The 14968-nt window shown below is 42.3% G+C and overlaps 1 protein-coding gene across 3 annotated transcripts in view; it reads right to left on the bottom strand.

Annotated features, from left to right (window-relative positions):
• The window catches only part of SPATA20 (spermatogenesis associated 20), a 150376-nt gene that overhangs the window by 101060 nt on the left and 34348 nt on the right, over positions 1-14968 (bottom strand). For all 3 annotated transcript variants that reach the window (XM_078778946.1, XM_078778948.1, XM_078778947.1), the window contains one exon: positions 3649-3803. In XM_078778946.1, coding sequence (XP_078635072.1) covers positions 3649-3803 — 155 coding nt within the window. The remainder of the gene's footprint in view (positions 1-3648; positions 3804-14968) is intronic.

The following is a 14968-nucleotide window of genomic DNA, read 5'->3' on the forward strand; positions in this document are numbered from 1 at the left end:
TAGCCATAGTAGAACTGGCAAGCTATGGGTGCAATACGTCCATCAGGTTATCCTGATGCTGAACTTTGTCAGAGCTGAGAGGACAGGTGATTGGAAGCTCCACCTTCACAGTGTAAGGGAGATGATTCCACATTTCCACGCAGCTGGTCATCTTCCTTATGCCAAATCTGCCAGACTCTACCTCCAGCAGATGGAATCCATCAACAAAGTCATGCCACCTGATGAGTATAGTTTGTTCACTGACAAAGGTTACTTCACAATCCGCCGAGCTAATGAATTCTGGGCTGGGAATTTCTCTGATCAAACAATCGAGCAGTTCTTGATGAGGATGCTGAAAATGAGTGGGGGAATGACCCATGGTCGAGGTATTACCGACAGTACCTTGGCAAAATGGGTTCATGCTTTACCTCAATGTGTCCCTGTCTGTGATGATCTGGAGGAGTTCACTGGTGTACACACAACTAACTCGGAACAACATAAGGATCTCCGTTCATCCACCAAAGAAAAATTCAACACGGATCATGGTGTTTTTGTGCAATGGTTGCAGGCGCATCCACCATTTGCTGGTTATCAACGAGACCGTCTGGTGTCAATCGCGACTGGAGTTGTAGCTGATGTCTCGGTCAACTGTGATGATGCAGTGAACGTTGGTCTTACTGCGGCCTCTAGGATAGCCGGCAAACGCTTCACAGAGATCACACTGCACCGCAGCGACAAAGTGAAGACGTTGAATGATAAGCATAATAGCATCAACATCAAGGGGGAAAACACAGTCGTGAATCCTGATCTCTTCTTCAACAAGATAAACTGTGTCTTGAAGACTAGCTCGGACCTGGAAGAGTTTCTGGCATACGAACTTGGCCCTCAACCTTCTTCCCTGTTTCACGATGGCGCCATGCGGAAGACAAACAAGAGTGCCCTAGGTACACTCCTGAAGTCGTTTGTCCCTGCACAGCTGGACATGCCCGACAAGTGTCGCTACGTTGTGGATGGGGGTCATCTGTTGCAGTCGGTGTTCTGGCCACAACCATCGAAGTACAGTGATGTGTGTCATTGTTACGTTTCCTATACTTTGAAACATTATGGAGCAGGCAACACTGTTGTATTTGATGGCTATAACACCAGCTCCACAAAGGCAGTTGAACAACAGCGGCGGGCAAAGAAAGCCACATCCAGTAACATCTTGTTTGACCATAACATGCAAACCACCACTTCCCAGGCTGCATTTCTGGCCAATGGTCACAACAAGGAGCGGCTGATACAGATGCTTAGTGACATTATGCGTCATGAGTCGGGCATTCTGGTGAAGCAAGCTAAGGCTGATGCAGATGCCCTGATAGTCTCAACCGCTCTATCTTTGGCAGAGTCAGGGAACCCTGTGGTTATTGTTGGTACAGACACAGACATACTCGTAATGCTGGTGGCTCAAGCAACCATAAACATGGACGTGTATATGCTATGTCGGAAGAACCCCACAACACTGTACAGGGTTCGGGACATTCAAGAAAGCATTGGCGACTGCAGTACATATTTGATGGTGCTCCATGCAATAACTGGTGGCGATACTGTGTCTGCCCTGTACCGCCAGGGGAAGCGCAAAGCATTCAACCTGGTATATAAGGAGAAACACCATGGTTTGCTGAAAAACTTCTCCAGTACTGAGAGCACTCATCAGGAAGTGCAAAAGGCAGTAGTCAGGTTCACTATGTTAACAAATATAATTTCGTTCAAAATTTTGATAGATTAGCAAAACTATACATTTTTGGAATATTCAGAGCATGAGGAATCCAAAAATTAATGTTTACATTTGCGTAGACTCCTTTGCGAAAATGACACTCAGGACAGTGATGAAGATAGTCCGGTTCACTATGTTAACAAATATAATTTCTTTCAAAATTTTGGGAGATTAGCAAACCTGTACATTTTTGGAATCTTCAGAGCATGGAGAATCTGAAAATCAATGTTTACATTTGCGTAGACACCTTTGCGAAAATGACACTCAGGACAGTGATGAAGATAGTCCGGTTCACTATGTTAACAAATATAATTCCTTTCAAAATTTAGGGATTAGCAAACCTGTACATTTTTGGAATCTTCAGAGCATGGAGAATCTGAAAATCAATGTTGGCATTTGCACAGACACCTGCATGGCCGCCATTTTGGATTTTGAAAATGGCCGCCATAAAATACATATTTTGTGCGATCTCGGCTTCTAGTCAACCTAGAGACTTAATTAAATATGCTAATCCTATGTTTTCTGGGTCAAGGAATCCAATAAAGGCCTCAAAATAGTGCTCAGGATTATAGAAAAGCAACAAACAAAGGTAATTGAAAACCATTGTCTTTATATTTGTGATATAACTGTATTACATAATACATGATATTGCAAGTCCTTTGAAATTATAGGTTGTTATAGGAAGTTATAGGTAGTATCAGATTGAACTATAAGTCCTATACACAGGATCTACGAGGTCTATACCGTTCAGGAATATGCTTTTACAGATCTTCATCACTGTCCTGAGTGTCATTTTCGCAAAGGTGTCTACGCAAATGTAAACATTAATTTTTGGATTCCTCATGCTCTGAATATTCCAAAAATGTATAGTTTTGCTAATCTACCAAAATTTTGAACGAAAAAACATAGTGAACCTGACCACAGGTGAAAGGCTCCTTCTCAAGTTGTATGGAGCTAGCAGCAAATGTGCTTCCCTGGACAAGTTACGATATATTGCCTACAAAAAGGCAATCAGCAGAACCTCCCTTTCATCATCCTTTCAGCTAGCATCGTTACCCCCAACAAGTGCTGCAGCCAAGCAGCATGCCTTCAGAACCTACTTAACGGTTCAGGAGTGGACGGGCAATCCCTTGCAGCCAACAGAGTGGGGATGGAGACTGCAGGATAACAATCTCATTCCCGTTGAAACAGACCAGCCCATTGCCCCTGACACTCTGCTAAACATGGTATCATGCTGCTGCAAAGCAGATGGGTGTGGCTCGTCGTGCGGTTGCAGGAAGCTTCGGTTACCTTGCTCCACCTTATGCGTCAAGTGCAATGGCCAGACCTGCAACAATGCTGCACCATTTCCATCACTGCTGGATGAAGATGGAGAAGATGAAGAGACTAGACCAGTTTTTCCTGACAGTGATGAAGACGATGATGATAAAATATAATCTTATAAGTAGTTGAAATTGTTCATAATCGATCGAATGACACATATAAGTCATATAAACTCATAATGTAATCTTTAAAACAATCCTCGTGCTTGAAAACATGTATTTTGACACCCTGTTTGCATTTCTATCATGTTTTTAGGTGGTAATATGATAAAATGCCAAAATTGCCGCCATTTTGGACGCCATCTTGAATTTCCGTTGAAGCACAAAGGGGATGTCTGGGGACTTTTAGTATGTTATTCAGGACAGTTTTCTGAACATATCCTGAAATTTTCAGCTTTGTTTGAATTTGTTCCGGGTTAAATCTATTATTCCTGGACTATTATTCCAAGAGCCTGCAGGAGCTTAATCAGGTTATAAACAAATAGTCCTTGAGAAGGTCGTGGAGTCAAACACTGGACAAAATATTACACCCAAACAACAAAACAACATTAACAAAACGTAGCACCACCGATAACAACGATGACATGTTACCTGTACAAAAGCCATGTACACTTCATCCACATCTGGCCTTTCCTCGCGGTCCACCTTGATACAAATATAGTTATCATTGAGGATACTCGCCACCTCTGGGTTGTTGAATGACTCGTGCTCCATGACGTGGCACCAATGGCAGGTGGAATAACCAACTGCTTGCACACAAATGAAGAATCACAGCATCACATGGCAATGCAGCATCGAGTCGGTCGACCACTGACTCACTGTGCACATTGTACAAATAAATTCATGAAAAAGGAGACAAAATATTTATGCAAAGAAGGTGCCAACTCAAAATAATGACACCAACGCATGGCGGCTGTATATGGCGGAGGTGCGCCTTCATTTGCCCCCATAGCCTTTGTGTGGTCCAACTCGTGACATTGTGGACGAGAGCCATATTAATATCTAGGTCTAGGAGGATTCCTTATGTCTAAAAAGGGGTCAGGTGATTTCTAAATGTTGAAAGCAATCTGAAAACAGTTTTTAAACTGTCTCCTGTTTAAACTGTTTAAAGTATATATTCCAAAATTCCATGTTGGCAATGCTGACTTTTTGGGGGAAACCTGAATTAAGTGTTCATTTATTCAAAATGGCTACCTGACACATAAAAGTACAAATGTTGGGCTATCCTCCCTGTCAAGTAGCCAACGGCCAATAAAAATGGGCAAGGGACATTAATTCGTATCTTAAATGACCTTTTCATTGGTATGTCAAGTTAGGATTTGGTAGCCATTTTCCAAACGGGGCCCAAAATCAGATAGAATCCCAAAAAAAATTCAGCGGACGAAATAGTAACAATCGGGAGGGACAATGTTTTAACATGTTTATTAAATTCACTAAAATTTGATTCATAAACTTCACTCATAACATGGATAATGGGGCCAGGCAGATCCAATTTTAGCTCACCTGGAACAAAAATTGGTCAGGGGAGGTATTAGCATCGTGCGGTGTCCCGTATAGGGTTGGTTTTCTAAGGCTTATATCAAAATATTAACTTATATCAAATAAGTCTTTTAAGGTGAAAGCGCGATGACGTCACGCGGCACGAATGCGCGCCTGTGTCGTTGGAGGTATTGACTTCTATAGGGTTGGTTTTCTAAGGCTTATATCAAAATATTAACTTATATCAAATAAGTCTTTTAAGGTGAAAGCGCGATGACGTCACCACGTCACGCGGCACGAATGCGCGCCTGTGTCGTTGGAGGTATTGACTTCAGCTGTATGTAAACACTCAGAACGTCTTCTCCGAAGCTACACACACGATTTTAACGACACTTGACCACAACCTCCATCGCCCGTGGTCTAATAAAGTTTGTTCACCGCATTTAAAAAAATCAGGGTCTAAGGGTTTTTACAGGGGGGTTGTCCCCCAAAATAGGTATTTGCTTTCTTATCTGAAACTACACACACACAATTTCGATGAAACTTGACCACCTTCAGCACCCGTGGTGCTGAAGCTAAAGGTTGTTCACAGCATTTAAAAAAACATCAGATTTGCCCCTCAAAATAGGCATTTACTTTCTTCTCCATTACAAAATTTGTGTGTCATCCACACCTACCAGTGGTTCCCTTGTTCTATCAGGTGAGCCCAGGGGCATTGCCCGATTTTTTTAGAATGACTGCCAGACATGCATGTGGAATTTCATGCCATGAGCTGGCTGCGAGACTGGGATAATTTCAAATAGGAACACTTAGGACTATAACGGATAGTTGGAAAAGGATAACAAGTCGGGAAGAAAACGTGAAAAAAATGAGAAACATGAAGGAATGGAATCTCCATTAAAACAACCAAACAAGGTAGGAAGGAATTGGCGAGATGGGTGAATATTGCAGGGGAGGTTTTCAAATGCTGAGAGATGACCAGAGCCAACAAATTCCTCATACAAGGACAATAACAAGGCATCCACCTGAAACTCCACGAACATGCATCATAATTGATGGTATGGCCATACTGCCCTTAATTCCTGACAGAGCAAAGATAGAAACAATGTCTGATCTAAACAGTGCATTCCAAGCTATAATTGAACAAAAGACTGGGATTGTATGACGAGACAAGGTTGATCTTGGATCCGTAAAGTGAGGGTTCTCGGAAAGGCAACAACAAGAGCAAAGAGAAGCAAAGACGTAACAGCAACGCACTATACATAGCAGTGAATGAATCTACAAATCTTGCCAACATTATAATGATTCATTTCCTCAGTCATGAGAAGACAAAGCAGGAAGTTGGAATTTTCCTTGCAAATGCCTTTTAGTAGGGGAGCTCCCAATAGAGTTCGTGACCATTTTCCCATGATCAAGGTTTGAAGGTTGATTTTGAAAGATAAAAATATATATAAAAAAATAAGCTTGGGTATCTTTTTTTAAAATGCGGGCTAACTCGGCCAGAGGACAAAATCCAAGATGTCCGCCAAAACCGCGAAATCGGGCATATTTCCGCCTACGTGAATGCTACATATACATATTGGGTGTCCATATGTGGGTTTTTCTGGGCCCAGATCTTGCATCTTACATCAGTCAAGTGATATTGTGACTTAAAATGATATTAAATGATTAATGTTGACCAAAATCCAAGATGGCCGCTGCAAAAAACCATGTATTGTATATGTTCATAATTGTGCATACCATAGATTCATCGCTGGCGTCTAAATACAGTTTTACATGACTAGTGTTTTCATTTATAACCTTATTGTTACTATGAATGACTTTTTGAGCAGGTAACGAACCAAGATTGCTGCCTTATCTACAAGATGGTTTGATTAAGTTTCACAGGTATTTGTTCACAGGTAGTTGTTAGTATTAATTTCCAGGGAGTACCAGGGTGGACAATGGATCAAGGCATTACAGTTAAGTATATTCAACTAATAATAGTTAAAATATTAGTTAAGTCCCTTTCTTTAAGAGATAAAGATCTGTCCTGTTCAATATTTAAGTTCAGTTAAGTATTAACATCATTCATATCATGCTGTCTGATGTACGGTATGTACAGTAAGTAATAGGTTTTATTTTTCATTGCAGAGTATACCATGGCGACACCACCCATTCAAGGAAAGAAGAGAAAGAGTGAAGATGAGGACCAGCCTCCAGGACTATCAAGCTCCAGTGAGTGTATCCTCTGTCATAAGCATTGTGATGAGGAAAAGAGTAGCTTAAGCCCAGAAGCCTGGCAGCATCTCCAACAACAAGCAGAACGATGGAGAGGATTGGACAAATACGGTCAAGTCTTTGATGCAGTGCCATGGCACAATGGACCAGCTGGAATATATTTCCACAAACTGTGTAAAGTTCAACTGGCCAGTAACTATAAATTGGAGCAGGCACTAAAGCGACAAAAGAAATGTTTTGAAACAGAAATCTCTCGCAGCGATGATGTAGCTGACGAAGCACCTGGACCATCTTGCGCTCAGAGACAATCACGATCACAAACCGGTATTATACAAGACAAACATTTGTGTGTTTGGTGTATGAAGGGAGAAGACCTGAAACACCCTGGACGGGACAAGTGGCACATCATGCAACAAATGGATGCATGGCATGTCTTCAAAGGTCACACAGTCCATCTGGACGACGAGAATATGCGGGATCGCATTTTGACACTGATTGATTCCACGTCAGATCCATTTGCCACAGAGATCCGCTACCATCGGTCATGTTGGACGAAATACATCAAAGTCCATGATTATAATGATCAACATTTGCACATGCACAATGTACGACTGGCAGAAGTACGTCAAATGTTTTTCAAACATGTGCGCACTGTAATTTTTGAAAGACATGAACTCCGAACACTACAGAGCCTTCTACAAGACTACACGCAAATGCTGGTGAACTTTGGCATGACTGTGAACACTGTGAAGTCTAGCACAATAAAATCTATGCTCCAAACGGAATTCAGCGACCAAATTGGTTTCCACGAAAGAGTTACAAAAATCAAGAGCTCAATGGTTTTTGACACGTCAGCTGGTGGAACATACATAGAAGCTGCTGTAAATTGCCTAGGTGCAACTGATGACCAACTCGTCTCAATTGTAGCGCAACGAATTAGAGCTGAAGCAGCAAAAGTATCGCCAATGATCTGGCCACCTCACATTGACGATTTACTCAATGAGGACGAAACAAGCAGCCTACTGAAACAGCTCATTTCCCGTCTAAAGTCTTCAAAACCTCAGCGTGACCTTGATATGGAGGATGACGACTCTGCAGTTATCGCTTTGACTGCCTTGCTCTCTTCATATATGACAGGCAAACGAACTTCATTTGGAACAAGGTTGTCTGTTATGATACACGGACTAACCAGAAGCCGGGAACTTGTCGAGTTATTGAAAAAATTCTCAATTGGGATCAGCTACAAAGACGTGCTACATCTCTATGATGCTTGGGCCAAGTACGATATTGAGCAGAACAAAGCATGTCCAGAGGAGCTTGCACTGGGTATGCCAGGGACAGCAGTAATGGACAATGATGACTTTTCTGAGGACACGCTAACTGGCGCGAACACTTCACACCGTACAAATGTTATGTTTGTCCAGCCACTTGATTTGGTTCATGCTCCAGAGGAATCGGCCCCAGAATTAACAATTCCCAAGTCTAAAGAAATGAAGCATCTTTGCATCGATCAGCATAAAGTCCATCCTTACAAGACTGTCCAGCATGGAGCTCCAAGTATGCGAACAGGTGTTGACATTACTCCTTCAGATACTAAAGTCCAGAGGCAGCGAGGACTCATTCATGCCATGGCACGTCTAGATGAGACTCATACACCACCTGCACCATGCAGTCAAACAGTTGGGGGATTTGCAGGTTTCCAGTCAACAGTTCAGCCGCATGTTGTCAAAAGCAAGCCGTATTACTTCTTGACTTTTCCAAATCCTCCTGGAAAATCTGTAGTGCACGAAATAATGTGCCGGATGGTTGATGCAGCAGGCAAAAAGAACATGCCCTTCATCCAGTTGGTAGGAGATCAACCAGTGTATGCCTTGATAGTGCAAATGAGATACGAACACCCTGATAAATTCAGTGTCGTGTTGCCTTCTATGGGCCCATTTCATATTCACATGTCTTACATTTCTGCCATGAATAAGCGTTTTCACGGGTCTGGCTTGTCTGACATCCTCGTTGCGGCAGATGTTATTGCAGAAGGGTCTGTGGACCAGGCATTACGGGGCAAACACTACAAGAGGAGCATACGATGTCTCCGATTGATGTATGAAACTCTGCTGAGAAGAATCATACAACAGTCACTACAGAATGGGGGAAGCATCTCAGATTAACTTGAAGCTCACTTGACTGTCCTGCGGAATCCTTCCTCAACAGCAGAAGAACGGCAGGAATGTTATGCACTTCTGGAAGCCAACCAAGAGGTTATTTCATTGGTGGCAGATGAGTTCAATAGAATTGAGGAGTCCGGTGGTTCAATGGCAAAGTACTGGATCACATTTATGGAGATGACTGAAATATTGATGATGAATCTGCATGCGTTGAGAATCCAGAACTGGGAACAATTCAAGTCGACATTACGTTTAATGCTACCATGGATCCAGATTTATGACAACGATAAATATGGACGGTGGTTGGTTGAGTATTGGCTGGAAATGGAATCCCTCCCAGAGGATGTAGCACAATACATGCGAGATGGCTTATTTGCTCAATCCATGTCGGGAAAGCCTTACTCATGTTTGCCATTGGATCTCTGGATCGAGATGACAATGAACAAGGGTTCAAAGATGAAAGCTGGCTGGCTCAAAATTTTGAAGAACGAAAAGATGCTGCTGTCACATTCCCGAAATGCTAACAATGTTAATAGAGTCCGATCCTCACTGCATGATCTTGCCAGCACATCAGAATCAAAACGACATCACAGTGAAAATGCTCCCACTCGCATGAAGGAAGACGAACAAGCTGTACAAGATATTAACAACTGCATCACTGAATTCGGCTGTGACCCTTTCAATGAAGAAAACAAGGTCTTGAAGTCACTACAGTCTGGAATGGTAGCTTCTGATGACCTCATTCAAGATTTTGAATCGGTCCACACCGATGGCGAGAAATGCTTGAAGGCATTCTGTGAAGACAGAATGTTCAGCAGCAACAAACCTTTCCATGCAACCATTCACAGGAATTTGAGACGGAACTTCAGCAACCCACCTTCAGTCAAGACTGGCGAGCGCATCATGAAGTCAGACGCAATGGAGAACAGAGCGATGGCAGCAGTTGTCTCACTTGCTGAAAATGACACCGAAAATTTCACCTTGTCAGAGATAATGTCGTACCGAGTCACAGATGAATGTCTGCCAATATTCAATATCAACGGCACCATGAAAAAAGTGCAAAAATCTAAGTTGGTAGAAAAATTCAAGCTACATGCGTTGGAACCAACACCAGACAAGTACACGGCGATCCTGGACATGGGATTTATATGGCGTTTGTCTACGCCATCGGTAGAAGACAGGGAAAAGGCTGATGGAATTTCCTACACCTGGGGAGACTACGCATCGAAGGTGTTCGCCGTCATTATGAGCAGACATAAATATGCATCACAAGTTGTGTTTGTCAATGACAGATATGATGTTTCCCTGACCGTCAAGGATAGCGAACGCAAGCTTCGAAAAAGCACTTCTGGATTTTCAGATGGCTCCAAGAATGTATTTTTCAAGCAGTCGGACAAATTCCCATCTGCCAAAGGATTTCAAGACTTCTTCCACAATGCAACAAACAAGCAGCACCTACAGATCTTTCTCAGAAACGAGTTCAGCGTGTTGTACCGAAACTATTCTAACACTGAATTTGTCTACTGCGTTGGGCCCACATGTGTCAATCTATCGACAGGTTTGCCTGTTACAGACTTCCAGTGTGAACAGTTAGAAGCAGACACATGCATGTTCTTCATCTACTCACAAATACGTAAAGCTGGAATAGAAACACCTGTTATCATCGACGCAGAAGATATGGACGTGCTTGTATTGGCATCGTATGTTGCTCATAGAACTGAAGGGGTGCTCGCAATGAAGTACAAAAAGCAGTTCATAGATTGTACAGCTTTCTGCCCGAAGGAAATAGCAGATATCATAGTTCCTCTTCACGTCCACAGCGGCTCAGACACAACAGCAGCATTCTTTGGACATGGGAAGAAAACCATCTTCGACATATCATCCACTTCACCTGAAGCTAGAGCGTTCCTCAGTGAAGTAGGGAAACACCTACCGGTCCCTCAGCAGGTGCTTGATCATATGACGCTGTACACCATACGGTACATATACAAGGACAAACAAAGTACCACTTTGTGTGATGCTCGGGCCAGGAAGTGGCGACAAATGAAAAGGAAATCAATACTGCGGCTTCCACCAGACAAAGAATCCCACGATTTGAAAGTCAAGAGAGTGAACTATCAAACCTACGTGTTGCTCAACTACGAAAAACCTGATGCGCCACCGTCTCCTTTATCTCATGGCTGGCATCTCGAGGAAGGCATGTGTCTTCCATTGAGGTACATTCACCCAGCACTCCCAGAAAAACTAACTCAGGCTTTGGAAAGCAGCCCAACTATGGATGATCCAGTCGAGTCTGGGTCCGAGACGGACGATTCGGACAGTGAATAACAATTTCAATCTATCCAACACAAACAAACTGTTATAACAACTATTGTCATTTTCAACCCTACCGTATATGCTACTTGTGCAATGTGTATCACTGCTTGTAAATGTAATGTCATGTCACTGTAAATATAATAAAACAAAATAGAGAAAGATAAATTCTTTCTTACTGATTGCAAATGAAAACCTTGAACATTGTGTCAAATAAAAGACGTTGCAATAGATACAATGTACAGTAGCCATAACTGCTTATCTAACGGGCGAGAGGCAGCCATCTTGGTTCGTTACCTGCTCAAAAAGTCATTCATAGTAACAGTAAGGTTATAAATGAAAACACTAGTCATGTAAAACTGTATTTAGACGCCAGCGATGAATCTATGGTATGCACAATTATGAACATATACAATACATGGTTTTTTGCAGCGGCCATCTTGGATTTTGGTCAACATTAATCATTTAATATCATTTTAAGTCACAATATCACTTGACTGATGTAAGATGCAAGATCTGGGCCCAGAAAAACCCACATATGGACACCCAATATGTATATGTAGCATTCACGTAGGCGGAAATATGCCCGATTTCGCGGTTTTGGCGGACATCTTGGATTTTGTCCTCTGGCCGAGTTAGCCCGCATTTTAAAAAAAGATACCCAAGCTTATTTTTTTATATATATTTTTATCTTTCAAAATCAACCTTCAAACCTTGATCACGGGAAAATGGTCACGAACTCTATTGGGAGCTCCCCTACTATTTATAACCTTCAAAGACCAGAAGAAAACATTCGTCACAGCCTCTACATTTGGCGATGTTCATACCAGTGCCAGGCGTACAAACATTGAAGTGAAGGTGAAGCCAGTGATGACCCTGCTGATGACACGAGGAAGCAGCAGGATTGTTGGGCTGGCATGCCAATATTAATTTGCTGTGATACTACTGAGAAATTTGCTGCACAAGGAAAGAGGACATGGTGGAATCTTTATCTGGCATTTTAGTGTAGCAGCATAGCAAACCTGTTGTGCATTTTGTGATACAAGCACCAAATTTGGCACAAATGTACATTAATATGTTGCGAACATTTTCAGATATTGGGCCACTTGAAATTCCGTAATTTTTTTTTTCAATTTTTTTCAAATTTCGTAATTTCAAATTTTTCGGGTGACACCGTCACAATTTCGGTCTTCGAGGCCGGCCGATATAGTGGGGCGGCTTAGCCCAAATATTCAAAAGAATTGTGCATTTTGTGATACAAGCACCAAATTTGGCACAAATGTACATTAATATGTTGCGAACATTGTGTGGTCAGCAATGAAGACGAGAGTCTGAATTACATGTATGCAAAAGACCTTGTGAACCAGTGAAGCAAATACACGGGTAAGCATGAATTAAATCTAGGGCATGATATAATTTCCATGATGTTTACCTCTACACTCAATGGTGGAAGGAGGTAATGTTTTGATCCCAGCTTGTCTGTATGTCTGTTTGTCTGTTAGTCCACAAAATTCCAGACAAAGCTTGTAGTAGTGGTAGTTGTAGTGGTAGTGGTGATAACAGAAATTGTTATATAGAACTGAACTTATATTATTATCATATGCAGAAAATAACTTCATTTCTATATGCCCTGCAGTGGACAGGTTAATTGGTTTATGCACTGAAGGGGTCACCCTGGTGTGCACTGCTGTGTTCTGCCTCACTGAGTTGTTCAGGTATGATGTACTCAGCACAAGCTTCCGGTCGGCCCGGAGGTGGGGGTGCGGGGCCTGTCACGGAACGTCAAAACAAACGGCCTGCCGGGGCCGCCCAAAAGTCGGGCGTGAGGGGCGCGTCCACTAATGGAACGCCTCTCGCTTCCCAGATCGAGGGCCACGTGGTCAGGAGAACCTCGTCCCTTCCGGTCACACTTTGCCTATCGGCCGGCCTCGAAGACCGAAATTGTGACGGTGTCACCCGAAAAATTTGAAATTACGAAATTTGAAAAAATTTGAAAAAAAGAATTACGGAATTTCAAGTGGCCCAATATCTGAAAATGTTCGCAACATATTAATGTACATTTGTGCCAAATTTGGTGCTTGTATCACAAAATGCACAATTCTTTTGAATATTTGGGCTAAGCCGCCCCACTATTTGACATTGTGTTTCAAGAATTTGGGAAAACAACATGGCTGTCATTCACGGCAGGACTAGCCCTTTGGAAATGTGTGGCTTCAAGCTTTGCACAAGGTATTCATACACTACAGGTACAGTCGTGGCAAAAACATATTGGCACCATTGCACTTTTTTTCAAATAACTCACAATTTTCTCGAAAATAAGTTGAAATTAACAAAAGTATCTGGTCTCCACAATTCTTTATTTCACTGTTAATATTACAGAAACTTTGTTTTTAATTCAGAATTTAATATATCCTTTTAAATCAGAAAATAAAAAGAAATAGCATTGACAAAATTATTCACTCCGTAGACTTAATATTTGGTATCACAGCCTTTGGACAAAATAACTGCAGTCAAGCGCTTCCGATAGCTATGAATGAGCTTCCTACACCTCTCTACTGGCAGTTTGGCCCACTCTTCTTTTGCAAACTGCTCCAGTTCTCCCAGATTTGAAGGGTACTTTCTCCCACCTGCTGTTTTCAGATCTTCCCACAGGTGTTCAATGGGATTTAGATCTGGACTCATTGCTGGCCACTTCAGAACAGTCCAGCGTTTTCTCTTGAACCATTCCTGGGTGCTTTTGTAATGTGTTTGGGGTCATTGTCCAATTGTCCTGCTGCAAATCCCATTACTGTCGACAGAGACCCAGCTTTCTGACACTGTGTTGAACATTGCGCTCCAAAACGCCTTGGTAATCTCCTGATTTCATGATGCCATGCACACATTCAAGGTAACCAGTGCCAGAGGGAGCACAGCAACCCCAAAACATCACTGAACCTCCTCCATGTTTGACTGTAGGGAAGGTGTTCTTTTCTTTGAAAGCTTCATTTTGTTTTCTGTAAACATAGAGATGATGTGCTTCACCAAAAAGCTCTAATTTGGTCTCATCTGTCCACAGCACATTCTCCCAGAAGGATTTTGGCTTGTTCAGGTGTGTTTTAGAAAACTCCATTCAGGCTTTCTTAAGTCTCTTTCTCAGCCTGGGTCTCCCACCATAGAACCCCTTTTCATTGAGTTGGCAACGGATGGTGCAAGTTGAAACTGTCGTACCTTGTGTCTGAAGGTCAGCTTGAATCTGTTTGGCAGTTGATCGAGGTGCTTTCTCCACCATTCAAACAATCCTTCGCTGCAATCTTCGAACAAGTTTTGTCTTGCGGCCACGTCCAGGGAGTTTGGCTACAGTGCCATGGGCCTTAAACTTCCTGATAACATTGCGTACGGTGGACACGGGAACATCAAGATCTTTGGAGATGGACTTGTAGTCTTGAGATTGTCCATGCTTGGCTACAATCTTGTGTCTGACCTCCTCAGACAATTCTCTGGTTTTCTTTCTTTTCTCCATGCTCATTGCGGTACACACAGTGACACAAAACAGCAGAATGACTCCTTTTCTCAATTCAAACTGGTTGAATGAGTAATTTTTATATTGCAGGCACCTGCAACTCAGCACAGGTGAGTTCAATTTCAAAGTAAAGGAGAATCATCTGCTTGAAATCTACTTATTTCTAACAACTTCTAGAAGGTGCCAATAATATTGTCCGGCCCATTTTAGGATTTCTATGTGGAATAAGCTACGATTT

This window comes from Myxine glutinosa, chromosome 5 (assembly GCF_964187855.1).
Source record: "Myxine glutinosa chromosome 5, kmMyxGlut1.1, whole genome shotgun sequence".
NCBI lineage: Eukaryota > Metazoa > Chordata > Myxini > Myxiniformes > Myxinidae > Myxine > Myxine glutinosa.